Consider the following 18,396-nt stretch of genomic DNA (forward strand, 5'->3'; position numbering starts at 1 on the left):
CAGAGTGTGATTAAAGTAGTAAATAAATTGCATGTCTACCAGATCAGCATTCGGTGTGGAAGACTTGACTTTATACGTATAGTGTTTACTGTTAATTTTTGATTACTTCCTTGATGGAAGCAATCAGAGAGAAATAATCCATTTGCATTAAAAGTCTAATATAAACATTGTTCTGTGTTTTTTATGCCTGGATGAACTGCAGGTGTATATGTAGATCTGGGATTGATGATGGTGTGGTGAATGAGTTATACTGCTCTTACTACACCAATTGCAATGAAAAAGCCTGAGATAACCCTAAGGTTATAGATTTTCGTCTCGCAGCTTTTTGCACTTCATATACTTTAGTTACTGTTAGAACAGTGATGCCAAATAGATATATGTGGGATTAAAAAATTTGCAGTGCCAGATGCAGAATAAAATGTGCTTAATCCATGGTGGCAGTGTACTCACTGGTGACAGATGTGCCGTGGTTTGGGTATCCCAGGCATGCCTGTATTATTTGTACTTGGCAAGGCTCGGACAAAAGGCGAATGGAATTTGGTTTGCAAAAACATTTCTGGTTTCACTGATCATAAAGATATGGGGAATTGATTTTCCTGTAATGTTACATCAAGTGATGATATGATGCCTTCTCAAATACCGAGAATTGCATCTCAACCTTGCAGAGCTGCTATGCCACAGGAATACTGCTACAAGACTTTGTCATATTAAACTTTTAAGAAGTAATCTTATAAAAATTGCTACAAAGCATAGTATACTTTAGTAGATCTTCCTCTGGCATCAGCAAAAGTTGCCTTAAAATTTATTCAGAACAGTAAAGACAGTAGGCAGAACTGTTAACTGAATGGGAATTTTGAGCAAGTAGGACTCTGCTTAACATTTAGCATAACTTAGTGAGTTTTTAAATGTAAGTGACTTGGTGCCTGAAAGGCAGTCAAATTATTCCTAGTTTTAGAAGATCATTTAAATATTCTTCAACAGATCAGTTACACAAATGATCAGAAGGACTTCGTGCAGATGCACTTTCTCCAGAATTTTGCAGATACTTTTGGCCAGATTCTCTGCTAAGAACAGAGAGAACAGCTCTTTTTACAAAAATGAAGGTGTACCCATTCACCCATTCAGATAACTGGTCTTTTGAGTTTTCTGGGAAAATAATCAACTTGAACTAAAACAGAATTTTGCAGCAAATGCTTTAATTTGAACGCAATAGCAGCCTATGCTGTAAACATTGAGTCAGGCTGTCCAGTCAGATTGATTGAGTAATGTCTACTTATGTTGGAATTTGAATGCGTTTGTTTTCTAAAGCCAGTATTTTCAAAAACTAGGGCCTGCATTTAAGATACGAATGTGATAATTTGATTCCTAACCACATGATCTCATTTTAGGAGTTTTGAATACAAAGCATAAAAATTATTGGCTTGTGTTCATTGCTGAAAACCAAGTCAGGAACGCAAAAGGATTAATATCTGGTTTAGACTAGATCCTTCAGTCTTTTGGTTTTTAGATGAAGGAACATCTGCAGGAGTGTATCCTGTTAGGTTTGACTAGGCCCTTACAAGCTTGATGTGGCTGCTAGAAGTGCAGTGTTAACGGGAGCTGACATGAATAGTAGCCTGGCTTGGTACTGAGGATGCCTTGTGATTTTGATGTTTTTGTGTCAAAACAGCACATCTGCAATTTTTAGGCTGACTTTGAAAGAGCATGGTTCTTTTTTTCAAATAGTGAACAACAAACCTAGGTAGTTCATTTCCAATTTGTGATGAGATATTTCATCTGGTAAATTTAGTTAAGAGTAAATAGCCAATTTTAGTTCTGCTCTTCATTATGCAGTCACTGAAATGAAGGAAGGGAGGGGAAAGGAAAGAGAACAGACGCATCGTATCCATAGAAGTCATAAAAACTGCTGCTTTTTGTAGATTTCTAAAAATGATTTTATTACAAATTATTTTTGTGACATGTGATCTTTCATTCCATAATAAAATCCAAGTAAAATTGTCACCGTTATTTTGTGCAGATTATTCCATTATATCTATCTGAACTGCTTATGTAAAATGGTTTTGTGCTCCTCTAGGCATGTTTTCCCTATCTTTTGGATAATTTTTTGCCATAAACATTGTGGTTGTGACTGTGACAAGTAAAGAAAAAAGCTTATAACAGTACATGCAGCGTGAAGGAAAGCACCAAAATACAGAATATTTTCTTGCTGCTCCTAACAGGCTAATGAAATTCCCCTTGATGTTAAAGGAGGGACTTGTATTAACAGTGGTGTGCACTAGGTAACATCCTATGTGTACCTTTGCCATGCATTAAAGGTTTTGTGTATGATCCTGCCTTGACTAATAATGGATTTCTGCAGAAAAGGTACTGACTAGTGTAGATGAACTGTAAAACTCTGAGGTAACATGACCCCTTTTCTTGTGTTAGACACCATTTTGTAATTTGTACACACAGGTTCACTAGAGTTGCATGGGTAGCAACTTTTGAATTTTTTTTTTTCTTATTCTTGGCTGCTTTGATTTGTGATATTTGACACTGAGGACTGTGGAGGATACTGTTAATTTCAGATATACTGTAACTGTGAATAGTTATGTAATTTGCAAATGGAATGATAAACCAAATTACATTTACACCCTCACTTTGTGATAAGTTTTTTCTCAATTGCACCCAACACTTGTGACCTGTGCTCTGGTAATTGGTGAAACTCTTTGAGTTGACACCCTTACGTGACGAAAGAAACATTTGCATGTAATCTAAATGTATTCACTGTTGTTTGAGCCAACCTCACATGAACAGGATTATATTTTTGGCCAGGTTTCCTGAATTGGAGTCTTAAGAGTTGTGATACTCTCAGGTACACTGCATTACGAGCATCTGAATTTTTCTCCCATTCTCCAGTAAGTTATTTTAAATAGTTTAGCCTCTTGGGATTTTTTTAAGGTGAAAATACATCTCTTTATTCAGAAAGTATGAAACCTGTGGAGTTCCTCAGACCTCTGACAGTGTTTGGATTTTCACTCTTGTTCAGGCAATGCTAAAATGATTGTTACATGATGTATAGTCCAGTGTAAGGGGAAGTATCGTTACAGGATCTTCTTATGGCTTGACACAGCCCCAGTGAGGTTTGATCCTGTGTGTGCTATGTTACTTACTTCTTAAGATGGAGTGGGTATGTGGGCAGGTATGTCCCAGCACACACATGCTTAAAAGAGGAGATGAGTTGGAACAACTTAGAGAAGGGTTAGTGTATCTATGACTGGTTGCCCAGTGTACTTGGATGCAGTACTTGGAGGTGAGCTGAACACTGCTGTAGTACTGTTGGTGTGCTGCCTCTGTGGCAGCGCAGACGAGTCCCAGCAGAGGTTCTTGTTTTGAGCTTGAGCTCTGTGCCAGGACAATATTTTGGATCAGAGACCTGTAATAATATATGCTGACTGGGTGCAGCAAGCATAATCTGTTCTCTTCAGTAGTGCAGCTAGTGTATATTGTGGACTACTTAACCTTTCTCATTTCTGTTTTCATTTTCCAGTGCTTTAGTCTAGTAAGCCTCCAGTTGCATGTTTCCTTTGGGGTCAGTCCTACCTCCCATGTTATATTCTCTTGACCTGTTCCTGTGATAATCTTTGAAGATTAAATAAGCTACCTTCACTGCCAGTTCTCTGGAATCTTAACCTGTGGCTGAGTAATGTACTGTTCACTAGGGAAAGGAAATTTATTCCTTGCCACAGTTATTCTAACGCAGCATGGATATTAATCTTCCCTCCTACTTACATAGTGGGGCCTGTGCTAAGACTAACAAACTTAATGAGATGCTAAATGTAACTGACTTTAAGGGAAGAACTTACTCGTGTTTGCTTTTGAGGTATTGACTTTCTTACATTGGAAGGTCATTTGAATGTCTTTTAAGAATTGCTGACGTGTATTGATTTCAGGGGATTTTATTGTTACACCTACTCCATGCCATCTACTTTGCCATCTTTTCTTATCAATAGGTAACAGACTATCCCTATGTCTGTTATAGAAATTAATAAATAAATAAAATGCTCGTAGAGATAGGCATGACTACAAATACTGAGGAAGGTGGAGACTTACTTAAGAAATACACCTTGATTTAAGAAAACCCAAACCACCGCACAACCTAACAGTGACATTTTAACAAAAGGCCAAATGTGAGCTAGCTGGGGAGAAACGAATGGTGTGGCTAATTCTTCTGTAATCAAATCACTCCGTGGGCAGTCAGAAAGCCCTCAATGCTTTGCATCTTCTGGGGAAGGCTGGACAGATGCTAGTGGATGGCCGGGAGGGAGCCACCGCGCTGCTGCTGGGGATGGGGCTGCATGGCACCGCAGGGCCTGCTGGTGGGACGCGCCCCTCATTTTCACTCGGGCGCCGACGCTGTCAGGGTGGAAGGAAAGCATGGCCGTTACCAGAGAGGCACCTGTTGAGCATCTCTCCGTAGCTGCGAGTGGCAGGTGGGAACACCATGGAAGGTGGGAACACCACTTGGTGTTGCAGGACCCGGAGTTCCAGTGGCACGTGCTCCCCCGCGGGCCTGCGGTGCGCTCCTCCCGGTCCGCAGCCTGGCGCGGCGCGATTCCTGTACAGGAGGGGAACGGCGTCGGCCGCTCGAAGCTCCTCCGTCCCGGCGGCACTGGCCGAGCTGCCCCGGTGGGGGTCAGTCGCGGCGGAGCCCTGCGGGCCGCCCCGGGCCCTGGTCCGCGGGGGCAGGTTCCCGGTGGCCGGACCCCTCCGCCCGTGCCCGCGTAAGGCGCGCTGGGCGCTGCGGGGCCTCCCCCGCCCCTGTCCGGCGGGCACGGGCACAGCCCGCGCCGCTCCCGCCCCGCCCCGGCCCGCGCCGCTCCCGCCCCGCCCCGCCCCGGCCCTGCCACCAATGGCAGGCAGCAGGCGCCGCAGAGCCGGGAGCGGCCAATCAGGAGCCGGAGCTGCCGGCGGGCTCCCGGGCCCGGCTGCGCCCGCGCCGCCCAGGCCGCGGTCCCGGGGCGGGCAGGGTGAAGCGCGGGTCGTTCCTTGTGGGTTTTTGGGGTCACTCCCCCCCTGCCCCGGCAGCCAGGTTTGCGTAGGACACTGAATTACGGCATAGTGGTTTAACCCTAATCCTTCTAGGTGCTCAGGGCCTGGCACTGGCCCTGGCGGGAAGAGCCCGTTTGCCTTATATCCCTCAGATGGGTTCGCCCTGGCGTGTGGAATTCTGGTCGCCTTATCGTAATGGCGACGTAAACCATATGGGGAGTAATTTTCAAATCTGCAACAGAGAATTGTCAAGGAATTCCCTTCTTCCCTGGTACCTCTGCTAACCACGCTTCAAATACTCCTCCGCTGTTAAAAGGCCCCTGAGGAAATACGCAGCTGGTTGCGTGTTTACCTTGGTGCAGCAGAAAATGGGGGGGGGGGGGCGGGGGGGGGGGGTCAGGGGAGATGATGGTTTTAGTTCAAAATCAGGAATCGCAAGAGTAAGGCGAAGTAAAAGACTGGCTGGAAACATTCTGGCATCATGCCATTATTATGTCCATTATAGAAACGCTACAGCTAGAATAAGGGAAGCGTAGAAGAAAAAGAAGTCTCAAGGCTGGCAGCTGCAAGTTAGTGTCTTCATACCTCTCATAAATTGGAAACATGTTGCATCATGCCTTTCTTTGCTAGGTAAAATAGATTTTTTATTTCAGCATGTGTTCTAATGAGAAGAGATGACAGGTTCAATAATACAGTCCTGTGTTTATCTGCAGAAGTTGATGAATTAAAGGGGTCATTACACTGGCTAATCCATAAAGATGATGCTGAATTATGTGAAGAAGTGTTTGAGGGCAACCTGAAAACGTTTGAATTGTATCCCCCACATTTATTGTTACTTAGGATATCCTTACCATGCTTTGAATAAACCAAAGCTAGAAGTCTGCCTTAGGTGGGCAGGCAAATTTACATTTAATAAAAGTTGTAAGTGGAAAAGTAATTAAATTACAGTAGATTTATTACAGTACATTTTGTAAAGGATCCGTCTTTCCATCTCTCTCTATTGTGATTCCTCTTGGCTTCACTGCATGGTTGCATTTTCCTGTCTAGCCCTCACTTTCCACAGAAGAAAAAGCAAAGCAAATAACCCATGTTTCCATCTACATCTGCTGAACAAACTTGCAGTGCACACATGTGTATGTGTGTGTGTGTGTTCGTGTGCTTGGATATATGCAATTTCAAATAAATAGAAGCATCATTATCATATTGTTCAAAGGAAAGCAGATTCTTCTCAGTCACCTACTGATTTAAACACTGTAACTGGTGCTTAGTTTATGCTGGCTGGCTGCCAAGCGAAAGCAATTATGTGCAATAATAGCAAAATTAAGAGGTGAGTGTTGCTGTTTTACAGCAGGACATGGCAAAACTCATTTCCTTCTGTCAGCTGTAGCTTGATAACACACACTGGCACACAGGCACACACTCCCTTACACACATACGTATGTGCACACACACCCTTGTTCTTTGTTGTTTGCTGTCTTCCCTGTGGGCTTTAACTTGAGGTCACTGAAACCAGAAGAGGAACAGTACAGAACACAGCATCTGAAAGCAGATGAGAATACAGCTCTCATTTTGTGGGGAAGAAAAGAAAAAAAATATGAAAAAAGAGCAAAACAAAAAGCCTACCCCAATTATTGTTCTGACTGTGATAATACTTTGTTTTTCTCCCACTGTAGGTGTCCTAGTGGTAAATGTTACATGGAGGAACAAGACTTATGTGGGAACACTGCTGGACTGCACAAAGCATGACTGGGCCCCTCCTAGGTAGGCAGTCATTCTGAGTCTGTTTTTTCTCTGCTGTATTTTCACCCCCAATCTCTGTCAAGAGAATGTACAGAGATTAATAAAAACCAACTGGTTATAATTGAAAACATGCACCAGTGAAACGAGTAATTCTCTGTTCCACACTGCATTGTGGGGTGGGAGGTTTTACTTATTTTTGTTTTGGGTTTTTGAGAGAGAGTGGGAAATACATGGGATTCAATCAGAAGGCAATTCATTTAAAAATGCATTTCTGTGAGTTTGGAGAACTTTTCTCTCCATTGTTCAAATTAGGTGGTCTTGTTCCTACCATTTTTGTCCTTTTTGAGTGACTTTCTGTTTGAGACTGTAGCATTCTCATTTGGCAGAAGGGCATCTTTCCTTTAGCATGTATGAAGTTTCTGTCGTGAAGTGGTGGTGGTTTGGTATTTATTCAGTTCATAGCTCCTGCTGATGAAATCTGATGTTGTTTATATAGGTTTTGTGAATCACCAACAAGCGACCTGGAAATGCGTGGAGGACGGGGCAGGGGAAAGCGGGCAAGGTCCGCTGCAGCTGCAGCTGTACCTGGGAATGATGCGAGTTTTGCAGAGTCCAGAGGACTTCAGAATAAGAATCGAGGTGGTGCCAATGGGAAGGGGAGGAGGGGCAGCCTTAACTCAAGTGGGCGCAGGACACCCCCTAACTGCTCCATGGATGAAGTCAAAGCCAGCCCTTCATCCACAAACAAGAGGAAAACTAAGCCTCCAATGGAGCTAGATTTGAATTCCAGTTCAGAGGACAATAAATGTGGAAAACGTGTTCGTACTAACTCTAGGAGCACTCCTACCACCCCACAGGGGAAACCTGAGACTACTTTTTTGGACCAAGGCTGCTCTTCTCCAGTGCTGATTGACTGTCCTCATCCCAACTGCAACAAAAAGTACAAGCACATTAATGGACTGCGCTACCATCAGGCTCATGCACATTTAGACCCAGAAAACAAACTAGAGTTTGAGCCTGACAGTGAAGACAAAATTTCAGACTGTGAGGAAGCATTGAGTAACGTGGCACTTGAATGCAGTGAGCCAAGCACAAGTTTGCCAGGCTTTGACCCACTAAAAGCACCAACATCTCCTTCCTCCATCACTACCCCAGGGACTCCCAAGGGAAAAAGGGAACTGGCCAGCAATGGCCCTGGTTCAGTTATCAGTTCCAAAACTGGCAAGAATTCTGGCAAAAAGAAGGGTCTGAACAGTGAGCTGAACAGCCTTCCGGTAATTTCTAATATGGCAGCAACACTGGATAATTGCTCGGTAGCAGATGGCAATTTGCAAACCGAAATGCCAAAATTGGAGGCTGAAGGGTTAATCGACAAGAAGAGTTTGGGTGAGAAAGGCAAGAAAGCGAACAATTGCAAGGTTGATAAAAACCTTTCGAAACTGAAAACAGCCAGACCCATTGCCCCAGCGCCAGCACCGACTCCTCCCCAATTAATAGCTATACCTACTACAGCCTTCACAACCACCACTACAGGGACAATACCGGGACTTCCATCTTTGACAACTACTATTGTTCAGGCTACACCAAAGAGCCCTCCGCTAAAACCTATTCAACCAAAGCCCACAATTATGGGAGAGCCAAGCACTGTAAACCCAGCTCTCACATCACTCAAGGACAAAAAGAAAAAGGAGAAGCGAAAGCTGAAGGACAAAGAAGGCAAAGAGACAGGAAGCCCCAAGATGGATTCTAAGCTGGGAAAGCTGGAGGATTCAAAAGGGTCTGGGAAAGACTTATCTGGACATTTTTTAAAGGACCATCTCAACAAGAATGAAGTGCTAGCTAATGGACTGTCAGAGTCTCAAGAGAGCAGGATGGCAAGTATTAAGGCTGAAGCTGATAAGGTTTACACGTTCACAGACAATGCGCCCAGCCCTTCCATAGGGAGTGCCTCCAGGATGGAATGCAGCACTTTGGTGAATGGACAATCTGCCATGGCGCCACTGCACGTGTTGACACAAAATGGTGCAGATAGCGCGGCCGCTAAAACCAACAGCCCTGCTTACTCGGATATTTCTGATGCGGCTGATGATGGTGGCTCTGACAGCAGGTCAGAGGGCATGAGGTCAAAGGCCAGCTCTCCGTCGGATATTATTTCTAATAAGGACGGTGTTGTAAAAGGACATTCTTCAACCACAGCACAATCGGCTCAAGTGAAAGAGTCCCATTCTCCGTATTACCATGGCTACGATCCTTATTATTCCCCAAGTTACATGCACTCTGGACAGGTCAGTGCCCCAGCAGCTGGGAACAGCAGTACCCCACAGGGACTGAAGATCAAAAAAGAGACTGAGGAAGAGGCTGAGAAGAAAGAGAAGGCAGAACCATTAGATGCCAAGAAAAGTGAAAGCACTTCCTCTAATTTGCAGCCACAACATCAGTCAGTAATAACACAAAGACACCCTGCACTTGCTCAGTCACTTTATTATGGACAGTATGCCTATGGGCTTTATATGGACCAAAAGTCCTTGATGGCCTCTAACCCTGCTTACAGGCAGCAGTATGAAAAATACTATGAGGACCAGAGACTAGCAGAACAGAAAATGGCACAAACTGGAAGGGACTGTGAAAGGAAGAATGACCCTCCCTTGAAGGAGATTGGGAAGGATGACAATAAGCAGAAGAATATTCCATCTGCCACTATTTCAAAAGCCCCTTCAACTCCAGAGTCCAGTAAAAATAGCACTAAAATAGGGTCATCAGTCGCTAACAAAGGTGAGGAGACAAGCAAATCACAGCTCCTTTCCAATCACCAGCAGCAACTTCAGTCTGACAGTTTCAAAGCCAAACAAATGGAAAACCACCAGCTTATAAAGGAGGCTGTGGAGATGAAATCTGTTATGGATTCCATGAAGCAAACAGGAGTTGATCCAACCACAAGATTTAAACAGGTGAGATCACAGGAAATGGAACAAGAGTGTCTTGATTTATCCTTAAGTCATTTGAGATTTTGTCCCTGATTCTGCTATGTTCTTCTACCTTTGCAGCCAAACAAGCTCCACCATCCTTTTTTCATGCTGGATAGTACTGTAGTCTGCGAACAGACCCATAGACCTTTCAGATGAGCTGTTTGGAAAAAAAAAAAGTAATCTAGCAAGGTGGTGACAGAATGCAGGCTTAAAACCTGAATAGACTACTTTAAATTACATGCATGAATAAAACAGAATTAGATTTCTCTTTTAGATGTAAATTCTAAGCAGTTTGCTTAGTTCAGAAATGAGAAATTTCAAGCAAAATAAGCGGCTTTCATTGTGAGAGGACTTAAAGTAGATTTGAAATATGGTTTGAAGTGTTTCTTTTTTTTGTTAAATGACAGTTGGCATTTACTAAAGATGGGTGAGCTGGTTCTTTGAAGAGTTGGCTTGAAACTCAGCTCTTTATCTTAACCCAAGGTGACCTTTTTGAAGCAGTTAAGTTCCCCTTCTCTCCTCAACCAACCTCAAGCCCCTACAGACCTACACAATGGATGAAATCCTCTCTTCATTGAAGTCAGTGATAGTTTTGCCATTGACTTCAGTGGAACCAGAATTTCATCCAGTGGCTTCATGCTGACCTTCCTAGATGTCACATTGCCTTCATTCAAGGCAATGCAACTGTCTCCGTGCTCTGAACTGGAGCCTCAATGCTTGATGCTTTCATGTTCTGGTGTACCGTACATCCCACACTTCACCCTTATGGGCTGTCTTTCAAGATACGGTGGGGTCAGGTGAGTGGGAGTTAGGGAGCTCTAAAGGAAGTGGGATGGTACAGCTCTGGGTAGGAGATTTCTGCTGATTCAAATCAGTATTTGAACCAGACTGTCCAAGTGTCTAGTTGTGTGCTTATGTTTCTGTTACTTATACCATAAATGTGTATATCAACTGGAGATAATGTTTACAATTAGCTCTTGCATATCCTCTATTAGAGAAGAAAGTCTTCCTGTTACTGCTCAGTACTGGTTTGGTGTGGCCTTGTAAAGAACTAACCTAACTAAATCTGTAACATGTTTATAAACTGGTCTATGTAATATATTATGCAAAAATGTATTTATGATATCGTGTACATGTTCTTTAAACCATGAGGTCCTGATCCTGTAAATACTTATCCATGTGTAATTTTACAAACTTGAAATAAGACTGTCAGCTGAAGAGGTTTGCCTTGATGTCTGGCTTCACTGATTCCTGAATGTTTGTGATACCAGAGGCAGCATTAGCGTCTTCCCAGCTAGATCAGTTTTTCAGGTTCATTGTTCCAGGTAATCTAAGTGCTCTGACATATCATTAGCCAGCTTTAATTTGTGGTTCACAGATATTTTTTGCTCTCTAGTGGGAAAATCGCTCTGTGGGCTTTAATTAAAATGTTTTATGAATAGCATGGTCTCAGAACTTTGATTCAATGCATATGTATTTCATGATTAAACTAGTTAAAGGCATGAAGAAGGATATAAGATGAAGCAATTGAATTAAACTTTGATAATAGCCTCTTGCTCCTTCATGAGAATATTGGTTTGACTTTGAGCTCTAGGCACTCTGTAGCAAGCAAACCTCTCCTCTATGTAGTAGGGATATGCTATTAAAAATACATTAATTGAAGTATTTGAAATATCAATAATTACCTTATTTCAACATTTCAGTTGAGAACAATTTTTTTCCCCCCCTCCATATTAGGATCCAGATTCCCGAACATGGCATCATTATGTCTATCAGCCTAAATATCTTGATCAGCAGAAATCAGAAGAACTTGATCGTGAGAAAAAGTTAAAAGAAGACAGCCCTAGAAAAACACCTAACAAGGAAAGTTCCCTGCCTAACCTTCCTGTCTCATTAGCAAGCATTAAAGAGGAGCCTAAAGAGGTCAAGCGTTCTGATTCTCAATCAGTGGATGAAGGCAAGATAAAAAATGATGATCGAAAGACTCCTGTAAATTGGAAGGACTCTCGGGGTGCTAGAGTAGCAGTTTCCTCACCAATGAGTCAGCATCAGTCCTATATCCAGTACTTGCATGCTTATCCTTATCCACAGATGTATGATCCCAACCATCCAGCCTATCGCGCAGTCTCTCCTGTCCTAATGCACAGCTATCCTGGTATGTATTCTGAAATTTGCCTTGCATGCTAGTTAAGATTTACACCCTGAAATTGCAGTAAAGCCTGCATTTTAATATCTCTGTTAGTAGCTAGGGTAAATTAGAAGCTTCATGGGTGACATTTGTTTTGCTTGTGCTTCCACTAGGGAAAGTTCTGTAGATGAAACTGATTTAATACAAGATGTTCCTTTTATGAACTGTTACAGTTCCCAGCTACAGTTTTCTCAACCCTTGACAGTCTGCTATTGCTGTTAGACTGACAGATAGTTTATTGCCTATAAAAATATTCTAAGCACTTACTGTCAGAACCATTATGGTTACTATTCCTTTCACTTAAAGAGGACCCATAAATGTCTGAAATGGCTATCAGCTCAACCCTCTTTACAACCTCCATTCATCAGGGTAAATTAGGTGAAGAAATTGAAGAGCAAAGATGCTGTTTGATAGTCATGTGATCCATTTTTTTATGTTATCCTCTGTCCTGGCATCTCATCCTTCCACCTTGATATAACCAAAATGTAAAAACAGTAACTTGATGTGATATTTATTGTTTACCTGCAGGGGCCTATCTCTCTCCAGGATTTCACTATCCAGTTTATGGGAAGGTGTCAGGGAGAGAAGAGGCAGAGAAAGTCAATACCAGCCCGAGCATCAATGTGAAATCAACCACTGAGTCCAAAGCACTGGATTTGCTCCAGCAGCATGCCAACCAGTATCGCAGCAAGTCCCCTGTTGTAAGGCTTCATCTCTTGCTACTGAACAGTGGTATATATAGGGAGGGGTAGAGAACACCATTCTAAAAAGCACACAGTCTGGCATCAAGCTCTAAATGCACAGTCCTTCTTTACAATACTCCTTAAAATAAAAGCACTTTATAGTCAGGATGCTTCCATGACGTAAACGGGAAGTGACACATGTAACACAGTTCTGTGCTCGGTCTTGCAATCTTGAATGGACTTACAGAAACATAGATTTCAGAGATACCTCCTGGTGCACAGTTTATTGCAGTTAAACAGGAAGCTCCTGTTTGGAAACAGATAACAAAATGAGGAATTGGACTGTGGGATTTGGTATTATCCCCTCCCTGTATTTGCCAAGAAGCCACATATTCCAAATTAGTGGATCAGCAGCCCCCATTTCTAAAGATTTCCACATTGGAGCAAATACTGTTATTTTACATTCATATGTTGGTGCTAGTATTAATTTTGAGCAAGTCACTGACTTTGATTCTGTTTTTAAAAAGCCTTTCTTGCTATTTAGGCAGGCTTGATTGCCAGAGTGCATTAGAGGGCTGAGGATTCGTTTACATCAGCTTTCAGTAGTTCAGCTAAGTTGTTCAGGCATTGGCAAGTCATGCAAGCTTCAGGGAGCCCAAAACTAGAAGTCATCATGGTGGCTCCAATTTTGTAAATGAAAGGTGTTGCCTCAAAATGTCTGTGCATTGGAAATTCTTCCATTAACTAAATATGCCAGCTTTAGATCAGAATCAAGTGCAAATAATCCAGTAGAGATACTTCTTCAGAAAAAAAATCAGCTTTGTCATTTGAATTCAAAAGGTTGTTGCCAGGTAATGGCAAGTGTGGTTTTATGGCAAGTGTGGTTTTGTTGTGATTTTGTCCCTTTTAAAATTCTGACATCAGTTTTCTTTCACTTGTTATTACTAGCCTGTGGAAAAATCAGCAGCTGAGCGTGAACGGGAAGCAGAGAGGGAACGAGACCGTCATTCTCCTTTTAGCCAGCGACATCTCCATACACACCATCACACACATGTTGGAATGGGTTACCCCCTTATACCTGGACAATATGACCCATTTCAAGGTGAGTAGAAGATTTCCAATGGTGGGATTAGCTTGCGACATGGATTTGTTACATTGGAAATCATGCCTACTTGAAGCATTTTGACTAGAGATCCCCTTGTTAAATCAGAAGTGTTTTTACATTTAGGAAGAAAGCTTGAAAACTCATGGCATGGACTAACAGCAAACGAATAGCTTCATGCCTGAAAATACCAAATTGCATTTACAAAACTGTGTGTTAGAGCATTATTAAAGATGTACCAGTTAGGCTTTCATTCATGTGAATGTTTTGATTCCTACTGCAAGCTGGCATCAGCTGGCTGAAAGGCTGTAAAAAACCCAAACCAAATAACCTCCTTTTTGTATAATTAGGGTTGTGTAAGGAATGGAAGAAGTGTAGCAAAGACAAAAGCTTTTTATACTGAACATATTTTATGTACAAGGCATTGAAGTCACAAGGGTTTGGTCTTGTTGTAATTCGACTGTCTGAAAGAGGACTGTATTTTGGCAAATGCGGGGCCCAAAGTTACAGTCAGGGAAAAAGCAGCACAGTAAGATACAATTCATTGTCCCCAGGTTTTATACCAGTCTTTGACTGTTTTTCTCTAACCCTAGAGTCTAGCTGAATTAAAAGGATATTTCCTCTCATGCAGCAAAGTACACGCCATCACAACTGGTGGCTAAATGACATTAATTCATTACCTTCACTTGGTGCCTCAGCAGTTATTTTTCCTGTGTAAAAGTCTTGACATTTCCCAGTTTGATTCAGTGATTCCGTATGCCTTTTGGGATGCATTTTGCTTGTTCAGTAGGAAAACTGTAAAAATGGTAAGTTATTATGAAAGTATTGTATTCTGAGCAGCTGGCATGTCGTTTCTGTAATTCACTGTGACTTGATTCTTGTTGTTTCCTGGTACCTATTATTTCTACTGAGCTTCCTATTCAGGAACTTGTACAAACCACTTAGCATCATGCAGTGCAGAATTTGGAAAGGAATACAATAACTAGGAATGCTATATTTTCTTGTAAAATATCTATCAAGGACAATTCAGTTTACTGTATGGAGGCATATTGATCATACAGGCAGACTGTCTTAAAACCATTGCCTGAAATAGTTGCGATTTATGCAATGTTAAAACCCCAATGCATAAATCGCAACTATTTCAGGCAACCAATTTCTAATGGTGGGATTTTTGTCTGTGTGCCTTAGAGATGTTTCCTAACATTTATTTGAGCACAAAAATCCATTAAAACCAGAAGCACATCAACATTTCTTCTTTCTTCTTTCCCTCAGGATTGACCTCTGCTGCCCTTGTTGCCACTCAGCAGGTGGCTGCGCAGGCGTCTGCATCTGGTATGTTTCCTGCACAAAGAAGGTAAATAGCCAGTAAATCTTAAATTATGTATCTTAACATAGAAAGAAGAAAGGAAATAGGTTTTATAGCCTGATAGTCAGCAGTTCCTTTTATGACACAGTTTTTAAGGATGAAGAAAAATGTGGGACTTTGGGTTAATTGTAGTTTTATTCTCATTAAGGTGACATTTTTTTCCTTAGTTGTGTCCTTTAACAGATTTTTAAGAAGGAACAAGTAGTCTGTGTTCTGAGATTTTCTATAGACTATGTTTTAAGCATTGGTATTAAGATAAAACAAATTATTAAGATCCACATTTTTATATAAATATAAACCCATTTATATAAAAAAGGGTTTAAAGTTCATGTTCAGTTAGACATGTGCTACCAGGAAAACTTCAGATTTCATCTATTCTGCAGCTCTGCCTGGTTTGCTGATTTTGCTTTCAGAGAGATTTGCTTGGGAGTCTGTTAGAGAGGACATTGTATTTAAGTTACGTACCTGTTCCACACATTTGCCTCTTGGTTATTTACTACATTTTCAGTTGAATTTAGTCTTCAACCATCATCATTACTCTTCGAGGCGATAAAAACTCTTCAGTATTATAATGATCCCATCTCAAGTGAAAAACCCAAAGCATCCTTAGCATCAGGGTTTCTTTCATTGCTGCTGTGTTAAGCCTCAGAGTTTAATGTATTAAATAATACTGTAACATTCCATGGTTACGGGTGTCTTTCTGAAAGCTAACTCTGAAAACAAGCAGCCATGTAAGGGTCTTAACTGGAATTATTTGAGTGAGAAGGGTTTCTAGCCCTGAAAGAGCTGATGGATGCTAGGGTGTCAGAACCCAGAAGATAAATTCTGGCATGGGTTACTTGTGAGTATGTTGTTCCTGGCAGGGGAGGGATGAGGACATGGCTTGTTGTCTGTCTTGAGATAGAGAATACTGTGCAGATTTCAGAAAAAAACTGGTAGGAAGGGATATTGCATAGTAAAACATTCTTCTTTCTCTTTTCAGAGAATGATGAGTTTGGAGATACACATTGTCATGTGACTGGATCACATGAGGAAGCGCGTTATTACAGACATCAGTTCCATGGTGTTAATTTGAAATGCCTTAATGGCAGGCAAAAACCAGTCATTTCATTTTTGTAAATTGCAGATTTTATCACAGAGTAACAAATGTTGCTGTAATTAGACTTCTGTTTTTATATATATATATGCGTATATATATATATATACATATATATATAAAAATATATATATATTCTTTACTTTTTTTGTATCAGTACCAAGGCTCGCACACAGGGTCTGCTGCTAAGTTGCGAACCACACAGTAAATGGAGATATGTATTTGTCATGTTTAGAAGGCGTTAACTGCAAAAGGCTGTTTGTTTCTTTTCTCTTCTTCTTTCTTTTTGTTTTTCCTTTTTTTTTCTTTCCAATTGTAAATAATGTTATGTATCAGTGTGCCTGAACCTTGCATACCCTTCTGATATTTCCCACAAGCTCTCAGAGAGGCTAACTGTGATGACACTTTGGTACAATGTAGACGTCTATTTGGTGGCTCCTATTAAGATGCATCAGTGTAAAATGTTACTGTATTCACTGTTTCATTGTAATTGTGTATTGTGAAAAAAATATACCTTTGGAAGGCATGGGGATTCTAGTACCACAAAAACTGTGTTGTATATAATGTATAGATTTTAAATGGAGATAATGAGCATCTGTGAATAATGAAATGTCTTTTTTGATAATCTTGAATGGCAGATAACCTAATAGCCTGCATACCAGAAGACATCTGTGATTGTTCTATTACTTGAATAGTCCTGCAGTCTTTTTTTTAATGTTTACAAATACCCCGTTTTAGAAGAGAGACTTTAATGCCATTGCCTGGTTACTTGTTTTATGCTGTAATCTAGTTTATTTTATGTAAAACATATATCAAATGCTTTGATTTTTATACTTGCCTTAAATAATTGGCAATCAGAATAAAGAAAAAAAGTCAGTTTTGTACTTTCTTAGTGTCTATGGGCCACTTGAAAGATGTGTCACAGGTAGCAGAGGCTGCAGCTATCACACAGCTACTAGTCTGTGTCCCCAGCGGTTCTCCCTGAGGCTCAGTCACTGGTGTGTGCCTGCAGCCATCCTGTGCCTCCTAGCTGGGCCTGTGGTGTTGTCCTCTCCCAGTGGGCAATACAGGGCCCAAGCCAGATGGCAGTGGACCTCTTTCAGTTGATCCTGCTAGGCTTGAAAAAGGCCCATAGAAACACCTTGGATGCTATTAGTAGAACTTAAATTACTTGTTTTAGAGCAGATCTGTGTGCTATAAATTATAGGCAAATTATTTCTATTATATCTGTATTGCACACACACACCCCCCCCCAACAACAGTCGCCTAAAAACAGCTGACCTCTTGATTAAAAAAAAAAAGTCCCTTGCTGTGCTTAACCTGCATTACCACAAAATAAGTATTTTATGTGGCTATACCGCCAGTTTTGTTAGAGTGCGGTTAACACAGTACACAGTAATGTGAAATCACTAATCATAACATAAAAAAAAATCAGATTTACTGGTCAGGTTTTTGAGGCTTTAACTTTTGTCCTTCCGTGCATATCCCACTTATATTGATTGTCAAAACTGTTTCTTTAAGCTTTACTGGTTTTTTTGGGTTTGTGTTTGTTTGGTTTTTTTTTGACAGGGTGAATTACTGCAAGTTAAAGCTTGTTCTTGAAGTCGGTTCCACTTCTTCTACCTTGTGAAAACGTACTACAGAAGGATGAATTAAAGATTCCCAACAGACAAGCACACTTGGACTTTTTATATTACTATGATGAATCTGCCATTAATATTGCTATAATTGTTTTATTTTTATAGGCATAAAATCAGTTCCCTTAGTGACTAGTTATAAGGTTTATTGATTTTTACTACACATCATTCATCTGTGGCTTACTCTTATTGTCTTGTTCTGAACACATTCAGAAGTCTCACAGTGGTGACATACTACAAATTAGCCTCATAAAAATGGGAAGGAAGGGGTGTTTTCTTTGGAAAGGGGATATTGTGAATGCAGGGCTCTTGAAATAATAAATGCCTTATTACTTCTATAGTAAAGGCTCAGATGGTTTTGTATTGAAATGTATCATTGATTTTTTTTTTTCAGCTGAGACCGTTAATGCTTCTGCAGCAAAACAGATCTTATAAATTCACACTCTTGGTGATTTTGATTTAGTGTGGTTTAAGATTGAGTGTCATAAGTAACTGGAGTGAATTACTCTGATTGATAGAGGGTAAGCAACAATTAAAATTGTAATTAATGTTATAGCTTTATTATACCCTTGAAGTCTGTAAGAGGG

The 18,396-nt window shown here is 41.1% G+C and overlaps 1 protein-coding gene across 6 annotated transcripts in view; it reads left to right on the forward strand.

Annotated features, from left to right (window-relative positions):
- ZNF608 (zinc finger protein 608) overlaps positions 1 to 18,147 on the forward strand; it is an 86,509-nt gene extending 68,362 nt beyond the window's left edge. For 4 of the 6 annotated variants that reach the window (XM_055699542.1, XM_055699545.1, XM_055699544.1 and 1 more), the window contains 7 exons: positions 6,705 to 6,792; positions 7,268 to 9,719; positions 11,475 to 11,892; positions 12,454 to 12,626; positions 13,557 to 13,710; positions 14,983 to 15,042; positions 16,059 to 18,147. In XM_055699542.1, the coding sequence (XP_055555517.1) occupies positions 6,705 to 6,792; positions 7,268 to 9,719; positions 11,475 to 11,892; positions 12,454 to 12,626; positions 13,557 to 13,710; positions 14,983 to 15,042; positions 16,059 to 16,195 (3,482 nt within the window). In that variant the 3' untranslated portion in view covers positions 16,196 to 18,147. Of the gene's footprint in view, positions 1 to 6,704; positions 6,793 to 7,267; positions 9,720 to 11,474; positions 11,893 to 12,453; positions 12,627 to 13,556; positions 13,711 to 14,982 lie in introns of all 6 variants that reach the window. The other 2 variants (XM_027811056.2, XM_005443179.3) reach the window with 2 other exon arrangements.
- Positions 18,148 to 18,396: the final 249 nt, after the last annotated feature.

The sequence above is a fragment of the Falco cherrug genome, chromosome Z (genome assembly GCF_023634085.1).
Source record: "Falco cherrug isolate bFalChe1 chromosome Z, bFalChe1.pri, whole genome shotgun sequence".
Lineage (NCBI taxonomy): Eukaryota > Metazoa > Chordata > Aves > Falconiformes > Falconidae > Falco > Falco cherrug.